Consider the following 26600-nt stretch of genomic DNA (forward strand, 5'->3'; position numbering starts at 1 on the left):
CTGTAAGTTCTTTTCCCAGAGCCCACGTGGGGGCTCACACCCCTCTGTAACTCCAGTCCTGAGGGGCCTGAACTCCTCTTCTCACACCAAGGGCACCAGTACACACTCATACAATAAGGTAAGACAATAAGCCAATTTTTCATTTATAGTCTTAGGACTGGCAGGATGGTTGAGGAGGTAAAAGTGCCTTGCTGCTCAGCCTGGTGACCCCAGTTCAATCTCCAGGACTCACATAGTGGAAGGAGAGAATGGATTGTGCAAACTGTCCTCTGACCTCCGTGCATGCGTGCACGCACACGCACAAACACTAACAATGACAGCTTTGGTTCCTGGTTTTGTTTCCCTCCCCACCTTAGTCTGATTCCTTTCTCAGCGCTCTGTCCTACTGAATTTTGACTTTGTTTTCAGTCATTTCTCCTCGGTATAAGATCCCAACCTGGAGTAAATAAAATCGTGGGTCACTTGGCAAATGCCTTGGGACTACAGCAGTCAGGTGCCAGGTGGCCTCCTTGGGGAGCTTCTCTGTTTCCACTCTGTGCTGTGGATTAGCTGCTGGGACCTTGGACAGATTCCAAGATCCCTTTTATTTACTGTAAAATAGGAAAGGGGGAAGAAACTAGAATGGGACAAGGGATTTTCATGGGAAGGGTTGAAACCACTGCTTAACACTATGTTTTTTACAAAACAATCTTTATTTTACATTCCAATCCCAGTTCCCTCTCCCTTTCCCACCCCAACTCCCCATCTACTCCTCTGAAAGGGTGAGGCCCCCCATAGGGAGTCAACAAAGTCTGTTACATCACACTGAGGCAGGATCAAGGCCCTCCACCCTATATCTAGGTTGAGCAAGGTATCCCTCCATAGGAAATGGGCTCCAGAAAGCCAGGTCATGCACTAGGGATAATTCCGGTCCCACTACCAGTGGCCCCACCGACTGTCCAAGCCACACAACTGTCACCCACATTCAGAGGGCCTAGTTCAGTTCTATGCAGGTTCCCCAGCTGTCAGTCCAGAGCCCATTAGCTCGGGTCAGCTATCTCTGTGGGTTTCCTCATGATGGTCTTGTCCTTTAATTCACAGTATCTCTCCTCTGTCTTTGATTGGACTCCGGGAGCTCAGCCCAGTGCTTAGCTGAGCATCTGCTTCCATCACTTCCGGATGACGGTTCTACGATGACAGCAAAGGTAGTCATCAGTCTGACTGCAAGGGAAGGGCACCGTCTCCACTACTGCTTAGATTCTTAGCTGGGGTCATTCTTGTGGATTCCTGGGAATTTCCTTAGTGCCAGGTTTCTTGCTAACCCCCAAATGGCTCCCTCTATCATCAAGAAATCTCTTTCCTTGCTCTCCCTCTCTGTCCTTCCCCCAGCTCAGTCATCCCATTCCCTCATGTTCTCCTCCCCCCTTCTCCCCTCCCATCCTCCCTCCTGCCCCCACCCTCCCAGTTTACTTGGGAGATCTTGTCTATTTCCCCTTCCCAGGAGAATCCACATGTCTGTCTTAGGGTCCTCCTTGTTTCTTAGCTTCTCTGGGATTGTGGGCTGTAAGCTTGTTATCCTTTGCCTTATGTCTAATATCCACTTATGAGCGAGTATACATTGTACATCCACTTTGGAAATCAGTATGGCAGTTTTTCAGAACACTGGGAATCAATCTACCTCAAGTTCTAGCAATACCACTCTTGGGCAGATACCCAAAGGATGCACAGTCATACAACAAGGGCATTTGCTTAACTATGTTCCTAGCAGCATTATTTGTAATAGCCAGAACCTGGAAACAATCTAGATGCCCCTCAACCAAAGACTGGCTAAAGAAAATGTGGTAGTTACACAATGGAGTACTATTGTGTAAAAAACAATGACATCATGAAATTTGCAGGCAAATGGATGGAACTAGAAAAAAATCATTGTGAGTGAGGTAACCCCGATCCAGAAACACTATTTCTTAGAGACTAATACGTAAGATGTCCAGCTGCTCCTTTCTTATTAGCGCACCTTGAAGTTGTGCAAGCCCAGGTCAGTGGGGTTTAATGCCGGCTCCCCTTGATGCCTTAGGAGCCCATGTATTAGCAATTAAAGTTTTAATCTTGTCTATCAACAACTCAACTCTGCTTTGGTTCTTAATAAAAGATCCAAGAGAAAAGGTGGCTGCTTAGTGTCATCCTTCTAAGTACACAGATGCCGTCATTTCTAGGGCTGAGTAGAAAGGGTATTTCTCCAAAATGTTCACTTTCCTTTTCTGAGTGAGTCAGGGCTACCTTCATTTGCACATAGTCAAGTACAATTCCCCCATTAGGAAAGGCTCTCGAAAGATAAGTCCAAGGCGTTTATACACGATTTTGGCTGGGCATTAGAATGCATACCTGTGCTCAAGAGGTAATAGCAGAGGGATCAAGGCCAGCCTCAACTACATAGTCACTTGGGTCCAGCTTGGGCTATGTGAAAGCCTGTCTAAATAAACAAAGGTGTTTCAGTTCTGCCCTGCTCCTTTGATGCCATGTTATTGCGTTTCCATAAACTTCAGCTGTGTTTAAAAAAAAAGAATAAATAAAAATTAGCAAATAAATGAACATAACAGATTTCTGGAATTTTTATTTTCTATAGTGTAATCTACCATTACAAATTTCTATTATCTGTAGTTAGACGCCACTTCTTTAACCTGTTGGGTCTTATTTTTTCCTTTAAGAAAAACTTGTTTAGTTTTAGACGTGTAAATACAAAAACAAGCAACTCAAATGAACAAAATCTAACCAAGCCAGAGTGTGGAATGTCTGTTACCAAAGTATCTTTTTACACCATTCCATGACTTATTTTTTAAAAAAAAAAAAATGTATATATATATATATATATATATATAGTTGGTTTGTTTTGTTTTTTACCTCTCTGGGGGCTCGCCACCCAGCTCCCAAATACATACATGAAGACTTATTCTTACTTACAAATGCCCGGACTTAGCTTGGCTTATTTCTAGCCAGCTTTTCCCATCCACCTTCTCTCTAGGTTTTTACCTTTCTCTATTGCATATGTCTTTTCTCTTACTCCATGGGTGACTGTGTGACTGGCCCCTGGCATCCTCCTCTGCTTTGCTTTTTCTCCTCTTTCTTTGCTCTTCTCTCAAGCTTAGATTTCTCCCCTCTTTATCCTCTCTGCCTGGCAGCCCTGCCTACCCTTTCTCCTGCCTTGCTATTGGCTGTTCAGTTCTTTATTAGACCAATCAGGTGTTTTAGACAGGCACAGTAACACAGCTTCACAGAGTTAAACAAAAGCCACATAAAAGAACGCAACACATCTTTGCATCATTAAATAAACGTTGCACAGCATAAACGAACATCACACATCTTAAACTAATATTTTACAACAATATGACTCAAAAGGAGAGAAAGGCGAAAACCTTTGACCAATTTTTATTTCACCTTTGTTCAAAGAACTGGGGGAAATGATAAAATTGAAATAATGTACCTACAAAACAATTTGTATCTTTTTCCTATGATTATGAGTTGAAGCATTTGCAGTAAATTATCCCTGAGAAAAGAGGCAGCTCATTAAAGATGTACACAATTCACTCTCAGAGTTCAGCGCAAGTGAGGATGTAAACGCTGACTGTGAAGACGTCAAGGTCTGGGGATCCTGGTGGGCAGTGCAGGGAACTGTGTACCGTTCTTCTACAACTCTGAGTGGTGCAAAGCTAGAACTCAATAACTGGGTGTTAAGAGCAGAAGAAATTTGGATCTGGTGACACCACTTGTAACCTAGCACTGGGAGGTGGGGGCAAGAAGCTCAGGAGTTCAAGGTCACCTGCATACTGAGATGAAGGCTACCCTGATCCCAAATATATCACACACATGGAGGCTTATTATTACTTATGAATGCCTGGCCTCAGTTTGCCCTGTTTCTGGTCAGCTTGTCTTAAACTATTCTGACTACCTTTTGCCTCTGGGCTTTTATCTTTCTCTATACCTTTCTTTACTTCTTTCTCCATGGCTTGCTGTGTGTAGCGAGGTGGCTGGCCTCTGATGTCCTCCTCTCTTTGTTCTCCTCCTCCCAGATGGTCTTTGATTTATACTCTCTGCCTGCCAGCCCTGTCTATCCTTGCTCCCGCCTCGCTATTGGCTGTTCACTTCTTTATTAGACAATCAGGTATTTTAGACGGGCACGGTAACACAGCTTCACAGAGTTAAACAAATGCAGCGTAAACAAAGTCACACACCTGAAAACAACTAGAGGAGGCAGTAAAAGAGGCACAGGGTGAAGCTGAGTTACTGTGGCCAGTTAGCGTGCAGGGCAACAATCATGATTGTGCAGTGCTGCTGCAACTGGAGTGGTCTAACCTTGTGTAATCTTTCAGAAGGACAATCCGGTTGTATGTTTCACAGTCTAAAACAGCCCTATCCTTTGACTCAGCAAGTTCTAGAGATTTACCCCAGGGAGTTAGTGAGGCAAGTACTCAACACACACTAAAGTGTGCTTGCTCTATGTCATAACAAATTACCACGGGAGTGCCAGTAGGAGACTGCTGGGTTGATTAAACAAATTATGGCTTATCCATACAACAGAGCATTCTTTGGCCACTGCAAACTATGAAATACACTGATAGGAAGAAATGTCACAAAATGAAAACACAGATTGCAAAATGCTACACAAGATGATCCAATTTACATTTACAGTGCTTATTTACATTTAAAATAGAAACACTATATAGATGTTTCCTTTAAAAATTGAAACAGTGCGTGGAAAAAAGTTGTGATAATTTCAAAAGATTATACACTACACCAGGCCAGGCAGACAAGGCAATTCGCAAGAAGCAGTACGAAATGAAGACGTGGAGCCCTTGTTCAAAAACTACGAATTTCATGATGGTGACAGTAAACATTAAACACTAAACTAAGCATGGGCTTTACATAACTGTATCGGCCACACATGCATAAAGCCAACCCAGAGCATACACACAGATTCATGCTATGCTGCATTCCATATTATTATATATCACGCTATACAGCACCCAATAAGATATACATTATAGTAAGTGATTGCATATGGGGTGTGTCAGAATACATTAATCTCCTTCTGTTGTCTTATTTTTAGGGATTGTGACAAAGGCTTTATATTTTGTAATATGGGAAATACACGGTCTATTTAAATTGTTCCTACAAAAAATGTAACAAATGGGGTGGTGGTGAAATTAGCCCTCTGCCAGTGTGCCCTCTGATCACTTCATAGGAATGCCTGCAAGAGAACGGCAGGAATGAAGGAGTCCGAGATGGGTGACTCTTCAAAGAGCTGGGTTTGGTAATCCCAACATTTCAGATGCCGAGACAGGAGGATCATGAATCTGGGCTGTGGTGAGTTCCAGAGCAACCTGGGCTACAGTGTGAGGCTATCTCAAAAACAAAACCAAATGAAACAAAACAAGGAAAAGAGGTCTGGGTATACAGGCCATTGACAGTGCTTATCTAGCATGGATAAAAGCCCTAGGGTCAATCTCCAACACCACTGAAAGCGCGTTCTTATAACCCCACAGGGAATCTTTACACTCAAAAGTGTTAAAACGGCAAATTTAAATACCACGTGCGCCGCCGCCCCCCCTCCCCCGCTCTCACACTATAGCCTTGGTTGACCTGGGATCCACTATATAGATCTGGCTGATCTTGAACTCACAAAGACCTGCCTGTATTTATCTGCCTTCCAGGTGCTTTGATTGAAGGTATAGATTTCCTCTGATACTTCTGTTTCTAGGTAGAACTGGAACCTGGGGAGTCTAATTTGGGATCAGTATAGCAGGCATACAGAGAACACCAAGGTATGAACAGACAGTTCTCGAGGCTGTAGTCAGAAGACAGAAGTACCAGACATTCTCATAGTTATTGGTTCTAGATAAGGTGGTCTAACACTTCCTAGGTTTTGTATTTCCGGTTGCACGGTGAGCAACCTTCGGCAGGTCCTAATGAGTGTTAGAATAAGTGTGTGAGTGAAAGGATGGAGTTTTCCAGCACTTAATAGTGTGATGGAGTTAGGAAAAAAATCAAAAGATTCAACAAAAATTCTTCTGAAGTCTATCGCAGGTGATCTGCAGGGACCAAGCTTATCCGGAACATCAGGAGCCCTTTGACTCTTGAAACATCTGAAGAATCCATGGAAACTCCATTGGAGAAGGTCTCCAAGGGACTTCGGGGTTTTGTGTAACATGGTGACACACTAAAAATAGAGTGCCGGTAAATCCTATGAGGTGTGTATTTCAAGAATAATTTATGTGCCTTGAAAGTGTTCAGTCTTGTGTTGTTTTTAATTTTTCTTTGACAATTATACGTGTATACAGAGTGCCATATCCACATGTAGTCCATGTTCATAGGGACAAAAACAAGCAAACACCTTACACTAACGTCATACTATGTGGGATTATCCAAGGCAGCAACCCGCTTCAGGACACCAGTCTCTCTTCACTGAGGCTACTGAAGTCTCCCATTCTCGTGAAAACCTTTCCCAGGCAACTGGCTGCTTTTCTGCTGTTCTATTTCAAAATAGAATGTATAATGCAAGTGCAAGACATCTCTTTAGATAGCAGGCTGTCACATTCACAACACACACACAATAGGGGGGCAGTGACAAAGGACAGAGACAGACAGTTAACACATCCATCCTTTTCATTTCCACAGATTCTTAACTGTTTTTCCTTAAGAATTATAACAACATTTTCTTTTAAAAGACAAAAACATAACAACAACAAAACAAACAAGCAAACAACAACAAACCACGTTCTTTCTCCCTGTGTAGCCCTGCCTGAAACACAGTATGGAAACCAGGCCAGACTGAAACTCATAGAAATCCACCTGCTGCTGCCTTCCAGCACTAGGATTAAAGCCGTGTACCACTATGTCTGGCCATGACAATTTCTTTTAAACGATTATATCAAGCACACAAGTGTTTGGCAAGCATCGTGTGTGTGTGTGTGTGTGTGAGAGAGAGAGAGAGAGAGACAGAGAGAGAGAGAGACAGAGACAGAGACAGAGACTGTGAATGGAACTTAGGGATTCATATTTGCTGGACAAGTACTTTCTACCGAGCTGTCTCCTGCCATTTCTTATTTCATTTTCCATTTTAAGACATGGTCCCCCAAAGTTACCCAGGATGGCCTTGAACTTTCCATTCTCTTGCCTCAGTCCTCCCAAATACCTGCAATTACAGATCTGTCCCCTGGCCTGGCTGTAAGAATCATTTTCCAGCATAGCTCATATATCCTCTGAAGATGGAATGGGCTGTGACTCAAGATATCCTGAGGTTGAAGAACCCATCTGAAGGGAGTGCTGATCTCAAAGTTCAGGCACAAATCAGGAGGACAAGCTAGGGGTATCACAGCTGTGTTCTTCTTCTAACCATCATGAACACGAAACAGCCTTACTGACCTCAACAGAAAGAACAGGAGGTTAGCACTGGGAATGGAGAGGCAGCAGAATAGGGGAATACTAGCTCATTAATACACTGCTATAAATTAAGTGTAAGAATGGAGAGAATGGGATAAAGAACCACAGACATTTAATGTTTTCAGTTAAAGAAGCAGAGTGTCACATTTAGTGGAACTGATGAAGGATTATGAGTTAACAGCACTTTGGGATTTTCCTTCACCGATTTGATCAAACAGGAATTTCCCTGAGCAGGGCAACTAACATAGAGGTGCATTTCTATCTTGTTTATTGGTGGGACAGAGGTTAGAAAGCTAAGTCCAGCTGGGCGGTGGTGGCGAACGCCTTTAATCACAGCACTTGGGAGGCAGAGGCAGGCGGATCTCTGTGAGTTCGAGGCCAGCCTGGTCTACAAGTGCTAGCTGCAGGACAGGCTCCAAAGCCACAGAGAAATCCTGTCTCGAAAAACAAAAAAAAAAAAAAAAAAAAGAAAAAAAGAAAGAAAGAAAGCAAGCAAGCAAGCTAAGTCCAGAGCAGGAGATGCTATTCCTGAATAAACATTCAGGGAAGGTCCTGAGAACCAGACTCAAAGGAGGGAAACACAATGGCTGGCAAATGGGTTGGGATTCAGGAGCGAAGGAACAAGTCATGAAGATACAACCGCCTGACTCTTTGGGAACTGACTTGAGAACTGAGCAGGCCCGAGCCTTCAAAGAGGGAGAATAGAAGTCGGTGCCACAGCGCACAAGATGTGAACTAACAGCAAGAAGAGCAAACTGCACTTAAATATGTCTGTGCAGCCAATCCTCGTGAAGAAGATTCAAAGAATGCCGTTGGCGGAAACGCGAGAGAAAAACTAGACCCAGAAAAGAGTCCAGAAAAATACAACATAAATCTATTCGGCAATACCAAACTGGTTTTTACTAACTTGGAGGCTTTCAGTCCTTGAAACACTAGTTATTTGGCTACATTTCTTAGTTAGAGCTATGGTTAGAACCATGCCGTACATTATTTTGCAGGACACATGACCCATCACCCGTGATGTGTAACCTTTATTTTTTTCCTTTCCTTAATGTTGACACAATCTTAAAATTGCTTGTCATGCCAAGCTTGGCAGATCCAGTAGAGCTCACCGTCATCCCGGGGAGCAGAACATCTGCTTTGCTTCAGGAGCTCAGACTTTCTAAAACAGACAGCCTGAGGAAGGGGCCACCAACGTGGCTTTTATGTGTCCCACGTGATCTTGACGTCACTGAGGGTTGAGCAGCTTTGCCTCATACACTTGAGAGCTGGACTTGAGAGGTCCAGCCGAGGTCTGTGTGCGATGCCAGGGAGACAAAGAGCTCCCTACCAAGAGTGTGGTGCTTAGAGCGAGGCAGCCGCAGAATCAAACTAGTGCTCCAGCCGCTGCTTAGTTGTGTGAGGCCCACAGCAGGTTACTTAATCACACCAAACCTTAGGCTTCCCATACAGGAAATGGAAATAATATCTCCCTTGAAAATGCACTATGAATACTCACCTTCGAGTCCTTCCCAGGGGGCTCTGGTGTCAGGAGCAGTTCAAATACCTGCTCTAACATTCACTGTGTGACTTAAATTGATGACAATACTTCTCTATGGTCCAATTTTCTAATTCGTAAAGTGGATATGATTACTGCATAGGATCATTGTAGGAACTCAATGCATTTATACAGCTAGATACGGTGACTCACTCCCACAGTCTAAGCACCAGAGAGGAGGAGGCAGGAGAATTAGGAACTTAAGGTTATTCTTGTCTATACAGCAAGTCAGAGGCCAGCTTAAATCTAACCTGAGAGACCCTGAAACAACTGATGATTAGAAGGCTGCCTTGGCCAGGCATGGTGATATGGCTGTAATCCTAGCACCCAGGAGGCTGAAAGAGAAGGATTACAAATACAGGCAAACCTTAGCTACACAGAAATACCTTGTCTCAAAAAAGACTGTCACATAGTGCTGGATAAGTGCTATAAGAGTAAACATACAAATAACAATAATAAAATACCTCACGTAAATAAAATACCCAGATCAAGATTGTAGCAGCTCAATATCTGGTAACATTATTATTGTGATTATAGAAACCTTAAATTGTTTACAATATACTCTTTTCTATATCCTAAGTAGCCTCATGAATTTTACCAAAATTAACTACCCTTGAAAAAGAGATTTATTATTATTGAATGTGTATGATTGTTTGCCTGTGTGTATGTGTGTATGTATATATGTGCACTACATGTATGCAATGCTCTTGGAGGTCAGAGAGTGTTAGATCTTCTGGAGATGGAGTTACAGGAGACAGTGAGTCATCTAACCTCAGGGCTGGATTCCCAGCATGCGCCACCATACCTGACTTACTTATATTTTAAAATATACTAGTGTCCCAGCATGCAAATATAATGTCACTTCAACTAAATGGATCTTCAGAGAATAAAAATATACAAGGGAGAGGGTCTTCAAGCATGAGGACTTGAGGTGGCCCCGAGCAAAGCCAGTTCAGGTGTGCATGCCTAGAATCCCAGCGTTGGGAGGTGGAGGCAGGAAGGCTGAGGTGACAAGCCAGCGTATCCCAGTGAGTTTCTGGTTCAGTAAGAAACCCTGTCTCAGGGCTGTGAGGTAGAGGAATAACGATGTAGGGCAGCCTTCTTTGGCCTCATTGCACAAAGATGTGCATACCCAAATACGTTCGTGTACCACACAGACTCCAACACACACATAATGAACTTAATCTGAATTTTAAGATATGAATTCAATATACATTTCAAGGTAGCCTTCAGTGTGAATTACTTCCAAAGAGATAGTTTGCCACACCCAGAAGAAAGTAGACAAAAATATCAAAAACTTACTTGGAAGGCATTACTCTGTCTGAAGGGTTTTGTTTTGACCATTCTTCCTCCCATCACAATCTTGAAGTGACTCCTATAGCCCCTCATCCCCAAGAGAACTCAATCCTTCGTACTGTCCAAACCCATTGCCATTATATTATACCTTTAAAAAACCCTCTGATTTAAAAGGTGTTTATGAAATATTTGCATGTTAAATATTCATTTCTGCTTGTGGTTCTGCCCAAACAAACTATACCAGAAAGAATCAGAAGCCGAAAGTTCCCAAAGGGTTTTGCAATAGGGTCTCTTGCCAAGCTCCAACACATCCAGCTTCCCCATTCTTTACTTCTATCTCTGAACTGTCACTGCCTCACAAAACCGCACAAATTTGAGGAACTATTAACTGATAAATAGTCACACACACACACCGTTTGTTTTAGGCAGGGTATCACGGTGTAGCTCAGGTTGATCTCAAACTCAAGAGACTCACCTGCCTCTGCCTCCCAAGTGCTGGGTTTAAGGTACTGACCACCACAGTGGGCTTAAATATAAACTTGAAAACATTTCCTCACTCTCTTTTCTGAACCTAGAGCCTCCAGCATGCTTAGCCTCTGCCAATGAATATCTCGGTACTTTTTATCTTGAGATGCATCAGCGAGCCGCGTCACTAAACGACCCGGAGTGGCTTTCTCTAGTTCAGGCAGGACTTGCACTCGGATCCTCCTACTTCAGCTGCAACAGCCGAGATTACAAACTGCGTCCCTAGCTGGACCTCTTCTGAAAAATCTGAGAGGCTCCTTTTATATCTTGTTTTACTTCCGCCTTTGGTTACAATGTTCCTGATTAAGATGGTATTTTTGGGATTAACTTTCTTAATCAAGAATCACAATGTTGCATTTGCTATGTCAAATTCTCTATACATTAATAGTTTGTGACCAAGCAGCTTAACTTTCCAAGACTAAACACCCAAAAAAGAGATATCACAGAAGTATCAAGTCTTCACAAGTTTCTACCTGTTGCGGGCACTTGGTCAGAGGCCCCTTTCCTTTCCTTCCTCTGTCCCTCCAGTTTTCAGAATGCACGTCACCCCAGTCAATCCTAGTCCCGACGCCCCGGCCCTGGGACGCCCCAGAACAGGGCTTAGGGTTTGTTTGGGAGCCCGCGTGGAGCTTGGACACACCTCTTTGCTTTCCAAAGTGAATGAAACGCTCAAGTAACACCGGAGGAGAAAAAGAACGGAGTCCAGAATCCTAACATCCAAGGCCACCCCGACCACCGAACCTCCACAAACGGGACGGTTCGACCCTGGCGACCCCGCCCCCTGCCGGCCCCGCCTCTCTCCGGCTTCCTCCGGTTTCTCCCTCCGCGCGAGGCTCCTCCCCGCCCCCCGGCCCCTCCGCCCCGGCTCTTTCCTGTCCCAGACTCTCCCTTCCCCTTTCCTTTTGCGCTTCCGCCCCCGCTTCTCCATCGCCCCTTTTGATTGGCCAAGCGCGCCGGAGCCCGGCCGGCCAATCGGCGTGGCGGGCTGGCGGCGATGGGCGTGGCCGCAGAGCCGGGCCCTCAGATCGAGGCTGCCTCCCCCTCAGCCGGCAGCACATTCCGCCGCCGTTGCCGCCGCCGCCGGCCCCGCGGTCGTCTTCGCCGGAGCTGCTGTGGTGCCGGGGCTCGGGACAGGAGGGGGCGGCCGGCCGGGGAGTGGAGGCCGCAGAGGCCGGGCGAGAGGAAGGGAGCGGACGGACGGGCGGGCGGCGCAGGCGGCGGCCGGCTTCCTGGGAGCGTCGGTGCGGCGCGGTGGTTGGGGCGGATCCCGCGGGGCCCGGGCGGGGAGGGGGGAGAGTCGCCGACCCGGCCATGGCGGACAACGAGAAATTGGACAACCAACGGCTCAAGAATTTCAAGAACAAAGGCCGCGACTTAGAGGTACAGTGAGGTCCGCGGCCTCCGGCCCGGGCGGGACACGGGGTGCGTGCGGAGTCGGGCGGGCGCGGCAGCCGGCATGGCGCTGGGCGGGCGGGCGGGCGGGCGGACTGGCGGCCGTGACGCGGGCGCCGCGCCGGGAAGTTTGTGCCGGGCCTGCTCCGCCTCTGCCGGCGACAGCGCTCGGGCCCGCCGGGCGCGGCCTAGGCCTGCCCTGTCGAGCCGGCTAGACGCGGGTACGGGCGGCCGGGGGATCGACCGCGGCGGAGGCTCCGGCTCTGCTCGGGCCCCGACGCCGGGCGCTGCGGGCAGCGGGCGGCGTGGGAGCGAGCGGCGACCTCCGTAACTTCCCCGGGCCTGCGGCGCCTCCACATGCAGGCGTTTGTTCCTGATCTCCCCGACTTCTCTTTTAACCCCAACGTCCAAACTACAGGAGTCAACTTCTGCGTTGAAAAAGACACCCGCGCCACGAGAGGCTGTCCTGGTGATGCTAACAGTGCCTTCCAGCGGCCTGGCTTTCACTCTGGTCGTAGCTGATTCGAGATATGGCCCCACGGTGTTCCCTTTTCCAGGAAAAGGATCCCCCTTATTTGAGCTGCTCCACAAATCTCATTACCCCTCTCTTGAGAAGAGACTAGCAGCTGCATTCTTACATAGAAAGTCCAAAGGGTTATCCAAAGCTGTCACCCTCTAGTCTACGGGATCCTTTTCCTCCCCACCTCTTGGTGGTGGTGGCGGCAGTGGTGGAATCGGGTGGTCTTCGGATTGACACCACCGCGTAGTTTAAAAGGGGGGAAAGAAGGCTTCATTGTCTTAGACACAGCTGCTTCCAAGGTTCGATGTATTAAGCACAGAGATTCTCCCCACTGTGTGTATGTGTGTGTGAGCGCGCGTACGCGCTTCTATCAACCCTTTTCTTCAGCTTTGGGAATTTTTTTAGGAGTCTGTTTATATTTCCTTTCACACAAACCATTCTGAGTCAAGAGTTTAGCTTTGAAGAGAAAGTGGTAAAATGTCTTATCGCCCTATGTTTTTGTGACTGATCTTCATGTTGCTGTGGTCAGTTTCTGAACGCGAGCATTTGCCTGATTGAGATAGCAACTTTTGTGCACTTCTTAAAGTGCCATTCAGGCTTTTAACGTACTTTGTGCTGTTTTAGCTGGTTGTGGTAGTTAGGACTACGTGCCCCAGAGTGTGTATGACTGTTTGAGATTGTTTGAAGGTCAATACAACTTATTTTTCTTAATTCTTATAGTAGAAATTTAAAATCTTTTTTGTAAATTGATTTCATTTGTAGGGGTGTTTTGTCTTCCATATATGTATATGCACCATGTATGCACCTGGTGTCCAGGGAGGCCAGAGGAGGGTGCCGGATCCCCTGAACCTGGAGTTACAGACAGTTGTGAGCTGCCATGTGGGTGCTTGAAGCCAAACCACTGACCCATCTCCTCAGTATTCAAATTTAGCATCTTTATTGGAGTAATTTTACATGTCATAAAAGTCAACTTTTTAAATGTACAATTCATAGTTGTCATTAAATTTACACATGGAACTCCGGGTGTGTGTGTGTGTGTGTGTGTGTGTGCATGTGCGTGCGCACACGCGCGCTAATATAAATATTTAGAATAGATAAAAAGCACAAATTAGGAAACTATAAAACTGATAAATACCACAAAGTTTAAAAATTCAGAAAAGTATCATGTAACCAGCCAATCTCTTAATTCCTTTTTTTTTTCTTCTTCTTCTTTTTCTTTTTTTCTTTTGAGACAGGGTTTCTCTGTAACAGCCCTGGTTGTCCTGGAACTTGCTCTGTAGCCCAGGCTGGCCTTCAAACTCAGAGATCCACCTGCCTCTGCCTCCAGGCCTGGCTTCTAATACCTTTCTTTTGCTATGTATTTTTAACAGGTTCATGGAAATGTGATTCACATAACACTCAGTTCACCCATATAAAGTGGTTTTTAATATGCTCACATAATTGTGCAGTCAGCACCAAAGTTACTTAGGATATTTGCCACTCTTTAAAGAACCCCTGACATAGTCATTAGTAGTGATTCTCTTTCTCGGCCACTCCAGGCCTAAAAGCAGTGTTTCGTTTGCCCATTCTGAACGACTCATGTAAACAGAATGTACATTTTATGTTACTTTGTGGCTATCTACCATCCATACTATATCAAGAATATTTCATAGGGTTGAATAATATTTCTGCATATAGTTAGACCAACTTGTGTGTATGCGTTCATCTTCATGGATACATCATTAACCCTGGTAGTTACATACTGATATGAGCATTTGTGTACACATTTTTATGTGACAGTTTTATTTCTTTTGGTTACAGACCAAGAAAGAGATGCTAGGTGATATGAAATGTTAGATTTTTTTTTTTATGGGGTTGCCAGACTTAATTTCTCCCTTTCTGCCCCGTCCACCCCTCCCTCTTGTTCTTTTAGTTTGGACAGGGTCTCACTATGTAGCTGTAGCCCGGGAAAGCCTTACACTCTCAGTCCTTCTCCCTCAGCCCCCGAATGATAAAATTACAGGTATGTGCCACCATGTCCAACCTGCCGCACTGTTGTATTTTTTTATTTTGTACTTGGTCATCCCTGCTGCCCTCCCAGCTGGGATGCAGGCATATGCCACCATGCCCTGCTTTAAAATTATTCTTTAAAAAACGTAGCCTTACTATGTTTTTCTTGCCACTGTAGTCTCTAAGAGATTAAATATTGAATCTACCAGGCTACTATGATAGGAAGTTTAAAACTAAAGATAAAAGAATATTAGGGGGGCTGGAGAGATGGCTCAGTGGTTAAGAGCATTGCCTGCTCTTCCAAAGGTCCTGAGTTTAATTCCCAGCAACCACATGGTGGCTCACAACCATCTGTAATGAGGTCTGGTGTCCTCTTCTGGCCTGCAGACATACACACAGACAGAATATTGTATACATAATAAATAAATATTTTTCAAAAAAGGAGTGGAAATTTTTTTTAAAGCTTATTAGGCATTTTTTGGGGATCGTAATATCTGTATCTACTCTTTGATGACTGAATCTATGTATATGTATTAGAAATTAGAATATTTTCATTTTTCATCTACAAATATGATTAAATAAAAATTTTACTTTTATGACTTACTCAAAATCACTAAGTGGGTGTAGTTCAGTGGTGAATTATGGCATTATAAGGCTGCCCAGTACGCAAAAGAAAGGAAAAAGCTTCTAAAATCATGTGCACTTATGACACAAAAACATTTTTTATTACTTTTAGAATACAAGTCTATTACTTGTATTTGCCACTTACATGCTTGTAGTTCTTCAAAACATGTATGTGCACTTTCTCCTCCAGATACAGTTACTGCATTGTGTTACATATGTACTGTATGTAGAATGTAACAAATATTAAGAAATTACTGCTTTTTGGTTTGATCTTAATATTTATGTTTTGAGGGAGGCAAAAGTATTGCCATACAATGAGTTTTAGCCCAGGATATCCTAAATGTCATTTTAACATTAGTCTGTGCCTAAAAAATGAAATAGTTCACATGTTTTTTTTCCTACATTTTCAAATTCCATTTTAGCATCACAGTATTTCTCTGTTTAGACCAGCTGTATCTTAAGTGCTTAATAGTCTCAGATGGCTGGTAACTACGTTATTAGACGTGTATGTGTAAATATTCAGCAGCATATAGAGTGAGATAGTTGTTACATTTGAGGGAGAGATTGATTAGAAATAATGAGTATAAAATCTGACAGTTTAATTTAATATTACCTGCTCTCTAACTGGGTGTGACCTTAGAAGAATCATTTAAGTCTTATGATTCTTTTCATCTACAAAACTAGCAGTACTAGATATTTGCTTCATGAATGCTGTAGACATTGGTACATTAGTGTTAGTGAGATGCTTGACAACTCACTGAACAATTTATCTTTTTTGTTAAGGGAAGAGGGGAGTCTACTATGTGTAGATCCAATGTGGTTGGATCTCTTGCTCCCTTATTTGCTGTGTGTGGTTTTTAGGTTGTTTTTCTGTATGTCTGTAACATGTTACTCTGCACTTTGTGTCACATTAAAGAGTCAACGGGGAATTGCTTGTTGGAGGACAATTTGGGCACAATGATGTGACTCTTCTGAAGTCATAATTTTATGATTCATAAATTTCTATCTAGTATTCATTAGTACCTTTTGGTATATCATTTTGACTCCTCCAAAAATACAGTCATGCTTTCTTGAAAGTACAGAAGTCAAAGGAAGTCTCTGTATCTTTGAAATAATGTTAAAGGAGTTATTGGATGATGTCCACAAAACTTGACCTCTTCATATAGTGTGCTGCAGGATCATCTAGTGCCAGTTTGAGAGTCGTAACAGAGCAGGCTGTCCATATACAGCACAGTGTAGGAGATGGCAGTGACCACACTGTTGGGGAGGTTTGCCAGGAACAAGCAAGTTAAGCTCTTCTACTTAAAGTTTGGTTTTGTAACATTTCTAGTAAACTTTCAAAGTTTTTATAAAAATTCTAAAAGTTTCCAGGTTCAAATAGAGTGTAACTATGTTAGAAAAGTAATTAGATCTTGGAAAACAACTTATGCTAATTTTGAGTATTAATATACAACACAATTTTGAGTATAAAATATGTAGAAGTAACAGTGATGGGCTATTTTGTTTTGGGGAAATAGCCTTGTTCACTCAAAGTATACAGAGTGAAAAACATTGCTAAGCTATTAAGTCTTAGTAACTTTAGAGACTGACCTCTCTCATCACAAATCTTGGAACATATTTACTGTGCTTAAAATAACTACTGTCTAATTCTTCAAGTAATAGTCCAAGCATGAAACAATATGAGCTATCTCATAGAACTGTATCTAGGATTTAAATTATTGTTTTAGCCTCCTATCAGTTTTTCTGGTCTGTAAGGCAACTGACTTCAGAATTGCTTCATTGATAATTTTCTTAAAATATCAAGGGGCTGGAGAGATGGCTCAGTGGTTAAGAGCACTAAATGCTCTTCAGAGGACCTAGTTCTGTTCCCAGCACCCACATGGCAGCTCACAACTGTCTGTGTAACTGCAGTTCCAGGGGATCCGAAACTCATGGCAAAACACCAGTGCACATGAAGATATATATATATATATATATATATATATATATATATATATATATATATATCACACACACACATATATAAAGAAGGTGTGTGTGTCAAGATGTCCTTGTTTTTTTATGGTTTACTGGTTAAGTGTTTCATGATTAGATGACTATGCACTATTAGGAAGAATGTGAATATGATTTTGAAGGACTGAAACAGCTTTAGGAAAAATGCATAGGTAGTTGTTTGTTTTGATTTAGTTTTTGTAGACAGTTGAGCCCAAACTCTTGTGCTTTCTGAAGTAACCTTGCATTTGGAGGGTGGTTTTGTTTTTGATACAGGATCTCACTGTATAGCCCCTAGCTATGTAGACCAGACCAGCCTTGAATGCATAGAGATCTGCCTGCCTGTACCTCTGAAGTGCTGGGATTAAGGACTTAAACCATTACACCCTGCTTAATGATATTTGGAGTTTGTTGTTGTTGTTGTTATTTTTGTTTGTTTAGCATTTTTATTTTATGTGTATGGATGTTTTGTCTGCATTTATGTGTGCCATGTGCATGCCTATTGTTTGCAGAGACCACAAGAGGGTGTCAGATCCCCTGGAGTTACAGGTGGAAAATTAACTCTTAGTTGCTAAGCCATCTCTCCAGCTCCATAGATAGTTGTAAAATATTGATCCCTGACAGTGGATGTGATTAATTAAAATATTTTCATTATTTTCTGGGGTAGTGGTCATTTACTGGAGGCCTGTACTGAATGAGAGTGTATGATCAGTTTTGACTTGCATTGCTGTTTGGGGCCTTCTGGTTCAGTTTTGTCACAGAGGCAGGAGCTTGTTTGAAGGAGCTTTTTGAGCACCAATATTACAGGTATGTTTAAAAACTCCTCATTTACCTCAATCTTAGAAATTAAAAAGAAGCTATGCTTATGACTTAACAGTCAAGGGAGTGATTTTAACTCAGGTGTATCAAAGCCTTCTGTAATTTTTATACTCCACTATTTTAATTCTTCTCAACCTTATACAAATCTCAATTTTGGTCAAAAGGTTTTGTTTGAAAGCATTGCTAACATTTTTGTAGGTTAGTCATTACTGTTTCTTTCTGCACAGAGTTTGGAATTTTGTATCACTTGAAACTTTGAACACTAAAAAGCACACCCTGTTTCCATTTAGATTTGGTAAAGTCAGTATTCAATGAGAGTCCTTTCATCTGCTAGACACTACTGTGAGAATAGTTTTTGAGTGGCACCTATAAAGCACAACTGAGCTGGACTGTGGTGGCCCATGCTTGAAATCCCATATAAACGTTTAGCATTTTCAGTAGTCAGACTGCTCATCTTACCAGCAAATGTTGATGACCTGAAAATTCTGATGGGTGCTAACCAGTGTGAATTTGGAGTATTTTCTGAGACTGCAGTGATGACTCAGTGGTTAAGAGCACTGGCTGATCTTCAACCTAGTACAGTTCCTGTCACCCACATGACTCCTCACAGCCATCTGTAACTCCAGTCCAGGCAATCTGACTCGCTTTTCTCACCAGGCTTGACTGAGGCAGGAGAGTTACCATGAGTCAGCCTAGGCTACAATGAGACTAGGGAGGAGGAAGAGAGAGCGTGAAAGATAAGGACAATATGTGGGTTTGTTTGTTTTAAGGTTTGGGTTTTTTTTTTAACAAGGTTTATTTTATGTGCATTGGTGTTTTGCCTGCATGTATGTCTGTGTGAGGGTACCAGATTCTCTAGAATTGGAGTTACAGACAGTTGTGTGCTGCTATGTGGGTGTGGGGAATTGAACCCAGATCTTCTAGAAGAGCAGCCAGTGCTCTTAACCATGGGGCTCTCTCTCCAGCCCCAACAATTTGTGATTTACCTTAAAAGTCTGTAGATGTTTGAGGTTTGAGATTCATTGAGGAGTCTTGGATTTTATTTGTGCATCTCTTTCACTATTTTCCATTTTTAGAAATTAAATAGTGTGTGTGTGTGTGCGTGCGCGTGCGTGTGCGTTACTGTTTAGTTTTTTTGAGACAGGGTTTCTCTGTGTAGCCCTGGAATTCCTGGAACTCTGTTGTCCAGGCTGATCTTGAACTCATAGACCCACCTACCTAAATGTTGAACTTGCAGGTAACTGGGTGGGCAAAAGTGTTAGCTACCAAGCCTGATGATCTAGGTTCAATCCCTGAGACACATGTGGTGGAAAAGAGAGAACCAACTCCTCAAAGTTATTTTGTATGAATATAAAAATTTTAGTGGAAAATAACTTACTTTCCCAAACCAAAATTATTTAATGAGAAGAATGTCCATATTTAACATCTTTTTCGTATCTCTTTGATACCTGGTTTAAGAGAAGACAGTGGATTTCCACATCAGTTTCTGAATTTAGCATACAGGTAAGTGTTTGAAAAAAAGCATTTACCTTTTCAGAATATTTAATTATAGATACTATATAAATATATTTATATAATACAGCCCCCGGAAAACATTCCACTGACAAAACCAAATGAAGCTGTTCAGATCTTCCAAATGCCAACACCGTTTATGAAAAGATTTCCTCCCGACTTAAAGAGATTTTTTTTTTAAAAGAAGGAAATTTTACAATTGCTATTAGTACAATTCAGAAAAATCATTAGTGTTTGAAATATGTCAAGCTCATGGTAGTAGACTCAGTTTTCTAAAACTAATTTTTACTTGAAAACCCAAATCTTAATCATTAGCAGCAAATACTGTAAATTGTTTTCCTTTAAGCCATAGGCTTACTTTGCTCATTTTTGAAAACATCTGCTAGACACTGAATCAAAATAGCTATAATTCCTCTGTCATTTTTTCAAGTTAAAATGGTGTTTCTTGAAAAAATGGTTAATTCATTTCACAACTTAATTGCCTAAGTACTTTTTCTACATTTGACTATAGAAGCTGATATTGCTGCAGGAGTCATTTATGTATACTCCTGTTTTGTCATGTAATTGAAAGAGAAGGTCAGTATTTAATTCATAAATGTGTGTGTGTGCTTATTTATTTCTTTATTTATTGAGGCAGGCTCTCACTTCTGTAGTTTTGACTGGCTTGTAACTTACTATACTGTGACGCTCAGCGGCCTGGAACTCACTATGTAGACCAGGCTGGCCTCACAATCCAAGTGCAGAGCTTGAAGGTGTGTGCCACTGTCCTGGCAATAAGGAGTGTGGGTGTTTTGTCTGCATGTATGTCTGCCCTGTGGATCCTCTTAAGACTGAAGTGGCAGATGGTTCTAAGCAGCTGTGTGGGTGCTGAGAATTGAACCCAAGTCCTGGAAATGCGGCCAGAGTTCTTAACTGCTGAGTCATCTCTCTAGCCCCAAGGACATTCTTCAGTAAATTGGCCTCACTGAAATATAATAACACTATATATAAACAGCACAATGCTGGTTTATCTTAATTCATGCTAGAGCACTAACAGTTTTAACCCTTTGCCTCAGTGCAGTGTTAACATGCATATGTATACCCATAACATCAACATACACATTATTAATGTTTTGTTTTGTTTTGTTTTTCAGGAAGATAGTTTTGACCTTGAAAATTCTTTTAAAATGTCCCATCAAGCCTGGTGGGGCAAGCCCTTTATCTCAGCACTTGGGAGGCAGAGGCAGGCAGATCTCTGAGTTCAAAGTCTGAGGACCCCCGGCCCAGTGAACCTCACTCTTATAATCATGTTTATTAGCATTGCTTTGTTAGAGATAACTATCACTTATAATTACTACCAACTCTTTAGAAAAACAATCTTTACCTTTATTTTGTGTGTATGTGAGTACATGTATACATGAGTGCTTATTTTCCACAGCAGGCTTGTAAGATAGAGTAAGAAAGAGTTGATTGTATCTTTCTACCATGTGGGTTTGAGGAATCAGACTCAGATCATCAGTCTGTTTTTGGTTTTTTTTAAATAGAGTTTCTCTGTGAAGCCCTGGCTGTCCTGGAACTCTATAGACTAAGCTGGCCTCGAACTCAGAGATCCGCCTGCCTCTGTCTCCTGAGTGCTGAGATTAAAGGCCCCTGCCACCGCTGCTAGGCTTAATGCTTTATGTAGATTTTTGTTGCTGCTTTCCCACAAGATTGTAAGTTTAACCACAAAACAGTTTTTTAAAAATTTTTATTTTATGTGTATGGGTGTTTTGCCTGAACATAGGCTGTCTACCACATGTGTGCAATGTCTACAGAGGCCGGAAAAGGTCATCAGATTGCCTTGGACTGGAGTTACAGGTGGCTGAGAGCAGCCTTGTGGGTGATGGGAATTGAACTGGGTAGAAAATCAACCAGTGCTCTTAACCACTGAACCATCTCTCCAGACTTAGAAAACATTTATAATTCACTTATAGTACTGTTTACTGTTTAGTATCCATATTGATTTTCAGGTCGTAGACATTTGCTGGTAATCTAAGTAGCTTGACTATTGAAAATGTTAAATTTTTTATATTAATTAGTACCAAAACAAAATTTGCTTGCTTTCTGTTTTTACTGTAAATTTGATTTACTTTAAACTTAATGCAAACTCTATATGATATGCACACCTGTAATCTCAGCACTCAGGATCCCAGAGACAGGCACCTATTGAAACCAATCTTGGATATATAAGAAGACCCTGGTTGTTTGTTGTTGTTGTTGTATTTTGTTTTTAAATTGCAAGTTTAATTTAAATTACATTTTACTTGAAACTTCATTGAATTTTTATTAACAATCACCAGAATCCTTTGATAATGAAATGTTTACTAATTTGATTATGGACTTATTTTCTAATACTAAAAAGCAAATTTTCTGGTTGTTGCCTACTGAGTCTATTCTAGCCATCATGCTCTCTGTTATGGGGGACTGTATCTCTTGAACCTTGAATCAAAACAAATTCTTCCCTTTTACAAAAATGAAAGACATTGTATACTGTCTTGGTGTCCTTCCATTATTGCTTTCTCAGCTGTGCTGTGTCAGCTAACATTGTTGCTGCTGCTCTTAATGCCTGGTTTGGTTAAATGGTATGTTTGTGGTTCCTCCAAGGAGTAGCACTTTCAGAGCTGCATGGTCATTGTAGGTGACCTTATCTTATTACTATCTATCCTGCCTCTAGCCGCTTTTAACTTTTGGTAGTGTAGAAAAAGAAGCAAAATGTTAATCTGTAGTTACTGTCATACCATATTGTGAAAACCCAAGTTTTTTTTGGCTCTCTACTGGCTACTGGGGTCTTTTTGGTGATGTTAAAATTGAAAGTTACCTGATAACTTCAAGCAGAAAAAACTGATTTTAGATTATATAGTTTTATGGAACTGACCCAGCTCTAAATAGCTTGAGCATAATGGGAAATCTTGTTCTTATAATCAGATAAATCTGAAGCAACAGCTAGCATTTTGATTAGAGTCATAGTCTAAGGATGACTGCTGGTAAAGGTAACGGTATGGATATATAACCTTGAAAACATTATGCTTCCTGTAAGAAGTCAATCAAAAAAAAATCACACAGTCCTATGTAGACAGAGACTCCACCTTTGTTGTCTGGCCCCGAATAATCATACAGAAACTATATTAGTTACAACACTGTTTGGGCGATGACTCAGGCGTATTTCTAGCTAACTCTTTAATCTTAAATTAACCCATTTTTCTAAGCTGTGTATTGCCACATGGCTGTGCCTTACCAGGAAGGTTCAGGGTGTCTTCCTTCCTCAACAGCTACATGGCGTCTCCCTGATTCTGCCTATTCTCTCTTCATATCTCTTCCATCCTGGCTATATTCTGCCCTGCCATAGACCAAAGCAGCTTTATTATTATTTAACCAATAAGAGCAACACATCATGAAGGACACGCCACATCATCTCTCTCCTCTTTTCTGTCTTAATAAAAAGTAATTTTACACAGTAAAATTACATATAACAAAATAAGTATAAAGCAAGAATTATTTGTATAATAGTCTATTTGTATCTGGAAAGTTTCATATCTAATTTACCTTTTATTATAACTAAGGAAAATTATATCTTCAACTCTTCAAAGACTCCAGAAGGATATAACATTACCTAAGTAAACAGAAAGTACATTGTAAACAACTTCCAAACTTTAGAATTGACAGAGACATCTTGTTGTCTGGACAGTCATCCAAAGTTCTGTAATGTTGTGGCATCCATCTTCACCCTACAGGTCCATCTTCAGCCTACAGGCCCAGAGTATCCAACAGACTTTTCCACGAAGCAGGAAATGTGAAGATCTATGTTGCCTTGCAATGACAAAGTTCATCAGTTGCTTTCTTGTATGTCCTGCAGAATGTCTGACAGTTTCTTCTGTGAAACAGGAACCCTGAAGGACCATCCCATCTTTTGGAAAGTTCAGCAGTCACTTTTCTATGGGTCCTACATGTCCAGTTCATACAGCATACCATAAAGCAGTCCAGGCAGGAACAATTTTTTTGCCCAAATGACTAGCCTTGTCACATTGAAGACAAATTCTATAATGAGTTTCTTCAGTGACCATCAACTTCTCTGAAGTAATTTTTGCTGCCAGAAGCAGACATGTCTCACTGCTTAGAACATTTAAAAAATGTCTTCTTAAAACATTTAAAAGACCATAGTCTGTAGGTCTTTAAAAGGTTTGAAAATTATCTGAAATATATCTCTATATATCTAGAACACCCAACTAACATGACAAGTTTGACTATTATAAATGACTATTAATCTATAATTTTTAATTATAAATGAGCTGTATAACCATAATACCTTAACCAAGAGTAGAAATATATTGACCTTACATTTATACCAATAAACCAAAGTCCATACCAATGTAAAATATTCATCTCTATATCATATCCCCCCTTTTTTTAAGAAATTGATTATGACCATTTAACACTTATAATCAATCCCCTTTAAATGAAAACAAATATTTATAAATGATCATTTTGGGAATTTGGGTGTTGTTTTCTCCAACTGCTTCCTACTGTTTGTTGGGTGAAGTATTTTTAGGGTTCACAGAGACTTTTTTTTTGCGAGGGTGGGGGGATCTTTTTCCCTCAAACCACATTAGCCTGGAAGAGATCCACAGGTTCTTATCTTCTGTGAAAACAAAAGCAGAACCTCTTTTTCAAAGTAACATATCCTTTATTCAAACTTTGAAGTCAAGATAACTTTAAAATGTACATGTTGGTTTAGCTTAGCAGCCCATACAGTGAAATGTCTCTCTGTACTTAGCTCATTCACAGTCAAAAAAAAATCAGGGGGAGTGGGAGGGTGTTGGGAGGAGGGGCGGAAATGGAAACTTTTATAATTTAATAAAATTACTTTCTCATCAAAAATAAATAAATAAAATAAAATTCCCTGATGTGAGGTTAATCATGTTTTTTATATATCAATTGATCAGTTAGATATTTTTCCTACTGTCAATTTTTCAATTCTTTATTGTGTTTTTTTAAAAAACTTTTTCTTGTTGACTTCTAGTCATTTTAATAACATAATCTTGATAATATTTCTTAATAGTTATATGTGTGTCAAATATTGTTCATTTAATTTTATTTGTGGCTTCTTTAGTACTTAAAATATTTTTAAAGTTGAAAATGGTGGGTTAGCCAAGATTTTTATTTAGGGACATAGCATTTTATGCCTCTATTAAATTATTATTCATGTTTGAAAAAAAAATCAAAGAAAATACAATAACATACATTTACCATATTCATGTGACTTTTTAATTACTCTTTTTAATATTTTATTATCTTTAATCTATGACTGTACTTTTCTCTCTCTCTTTCTCTTTCTCTCTCTCTTTCTCTGAAGCCCATGTACATTTATCCAACACTGTGACCCATTCAGAGGCCTTTTTCATCTGAATCTACCTTATCATAATACTGTAGTTAATTTTCTGACCAGGAATACCTTTTTTTTAAAAATGCTAAACAGGTGTGTGGCTTTGCCTGTTTGCCCAATCCAACATGGCAGAGGTATGTTCGCCACTGCCTTTGCGAGCCATGCTCACCACCCCAGCTCCAGGGACATAAGTCCATGTCTTCATTAAGCAATTTGTCGCATGCTCCTCTCACAGACTCCATTTAAGTGCTCAGCCTCCTGAAAGAGCCAGAGTTATTCATACTACCAGCACAAACCAGGAAGCTGTCTTTCAAAGAAGTCTTTTTGTTGCTAATGCAGATTGAGGAAGCCTTCTCTTAAAGGAGCTGCCTCTACTTACCGCCAGTCAACAGAGCCAGTCTGAAAAAAAAATGCTGCTACCAAGAAGCATTTCTGTTCTTTTATGTCTAGAACTCCTTTCTAAGCTGTCAGATTTTATGTGGATATAGTTGACCCACATTATACCATAATGTAAACGGAGACTGCACCTTCATTGCCTGGCCACCCAGACCCGAATAATTGCACAGAAACTATATTAGTTACAACACTGATGAGTTGGGCGATGACTCAGACATTATTTCTAGCTAGCTCTATAATCTTAAATTAATCCATTCTTGTCGACCTGTGTATTGCCACAAGGCTGTGGCTTACCAGAAAGGTTCAGGGCATCTTCCTCCTTTAGCAGCTACATGGCGTCTTCCTGACTCCACTTACTCTCTCTTCATATAGAGATATGCCCTGCCATAGGCCAAAGCAGCTTTATTCATTAGCCAATAAAAGGAACATATGTACAGAAGGACATGTCACATCATTTCTCCTCTGTCTAAATAAAAAGTAAGGTCCCATTTACAAATAGATATGGCAAAACTGCTCTACATTCAATATTTCTAACACCAGATTTGGGGGATTTTCCCCAATTTGGAGGGGGAATCTTTAGTGTTAATCTAAAGCAGTTTTTTAGTAACTATCAGATGTTCTCTAAATCAGTTTCAGAAGCTATCTAGGATTGCTTACCTCTTTTTATATGCTGTTTACAGATATAGGTTGTGGTCTTCTGATTGATCAGCTAGCGGTAAATCCAGATTTCCATGACTACCCTTCTCTGGTTGAATAACTTTAGTAGTTCACAGAGTCCAGGGAAACAATTACAAATACTAAAAGGCTAAAATTGAGCAGCCAAATAGAAGAGTTATGTTGGAAGGGCCGCAGAGCTTGCATGGCATTTCCCAGTGTGCTAACCTTCAGGTACTACTACACATTCAGCTCCTAAAACATACCAGATAGTTGTTAGGGCTGGGGTTGTTCTTTAGACATCATTTACCTAGGCATGATTAAGTGGTTGGTGATCACTTCAGCATTCTCTCTTGCCCAAAGATTGGGAGGTAAAGATGAAAAGGCTCTGCCCTGTGACTGGGATAAAGCTTATAAGACTCTGGGCTTGATTAACAGTTCTGCAAATAATAGTAATGATAAAATTAAGTCCCAGATCTCTAAGTTTACCATAGGGCTCCCCAGCCACTTTCATCTTATAATCATTCTAATAG

The 26600-nt window shown here is 41.4% G+C and overlaps 1 protein-coding gene and 1 long non-coding RNA gene across 3 annotated transcripts in view; one reads left to right on the plus strand and one right to left on the minus strand.

Moving 5' to 3' along the window:
• Positions 1-709: 709 nt before the first annotated feature.
• On the minus strand, positions 710-11560 carry LOC125394037 (uncharacterized). Its single transcript, XR_007230058.3, has 3 exons — positions 11412-11560; positions 2362-2522; positions 710-1167 (listed from the first exon to the last, which is right to left on the minus strand). It is a non-coding gene; the product is annotated as an uncharacterized LOC125394037 (long non-coding RNA).
• A 433-nt stretch (positions 11561-11993) lies between these two features.
• Kpna4 (karyopherin subunit alpha 4) overlaps positions 11994-26600 on the plus strand; it is a 63145-nt gene continuing 48538 nt past the window's right edge. Inside the window, exons 1-2 of one of the 2 annotated variants that reach the window (XM_087899455.1) lie at positions 12030-12151; positions 19566-19610. In XM_087899455.1, the coding sequence (XP_087755581.1) occupies positions 12083-12151; positions 19566-19610 (114 nt within the window). In that variant the 5' untranslated portion in view covers positions 12030-12082. Of the gene's footprint in view, positions 12152-19565; positions 19611-26600 lie in introns of both variants that reach the window. The other variant, XM_087899456.1, reaches the window with a different exon arrangement.

Source organism: Myodes glareolus, chromosome 20, assembly GCF_982192425.1.
Source record: "Myodes glareolus chromosome 20, mMyoGla1.1, whole genome shotgun sequence".
NCBI classification, from domain to species: domain Eukaryota; kingdom Metazoa; phylum Chordata; class Mammalia; order Rodentia; family Cricetidae; genus Myodes; species Myodes glareolus.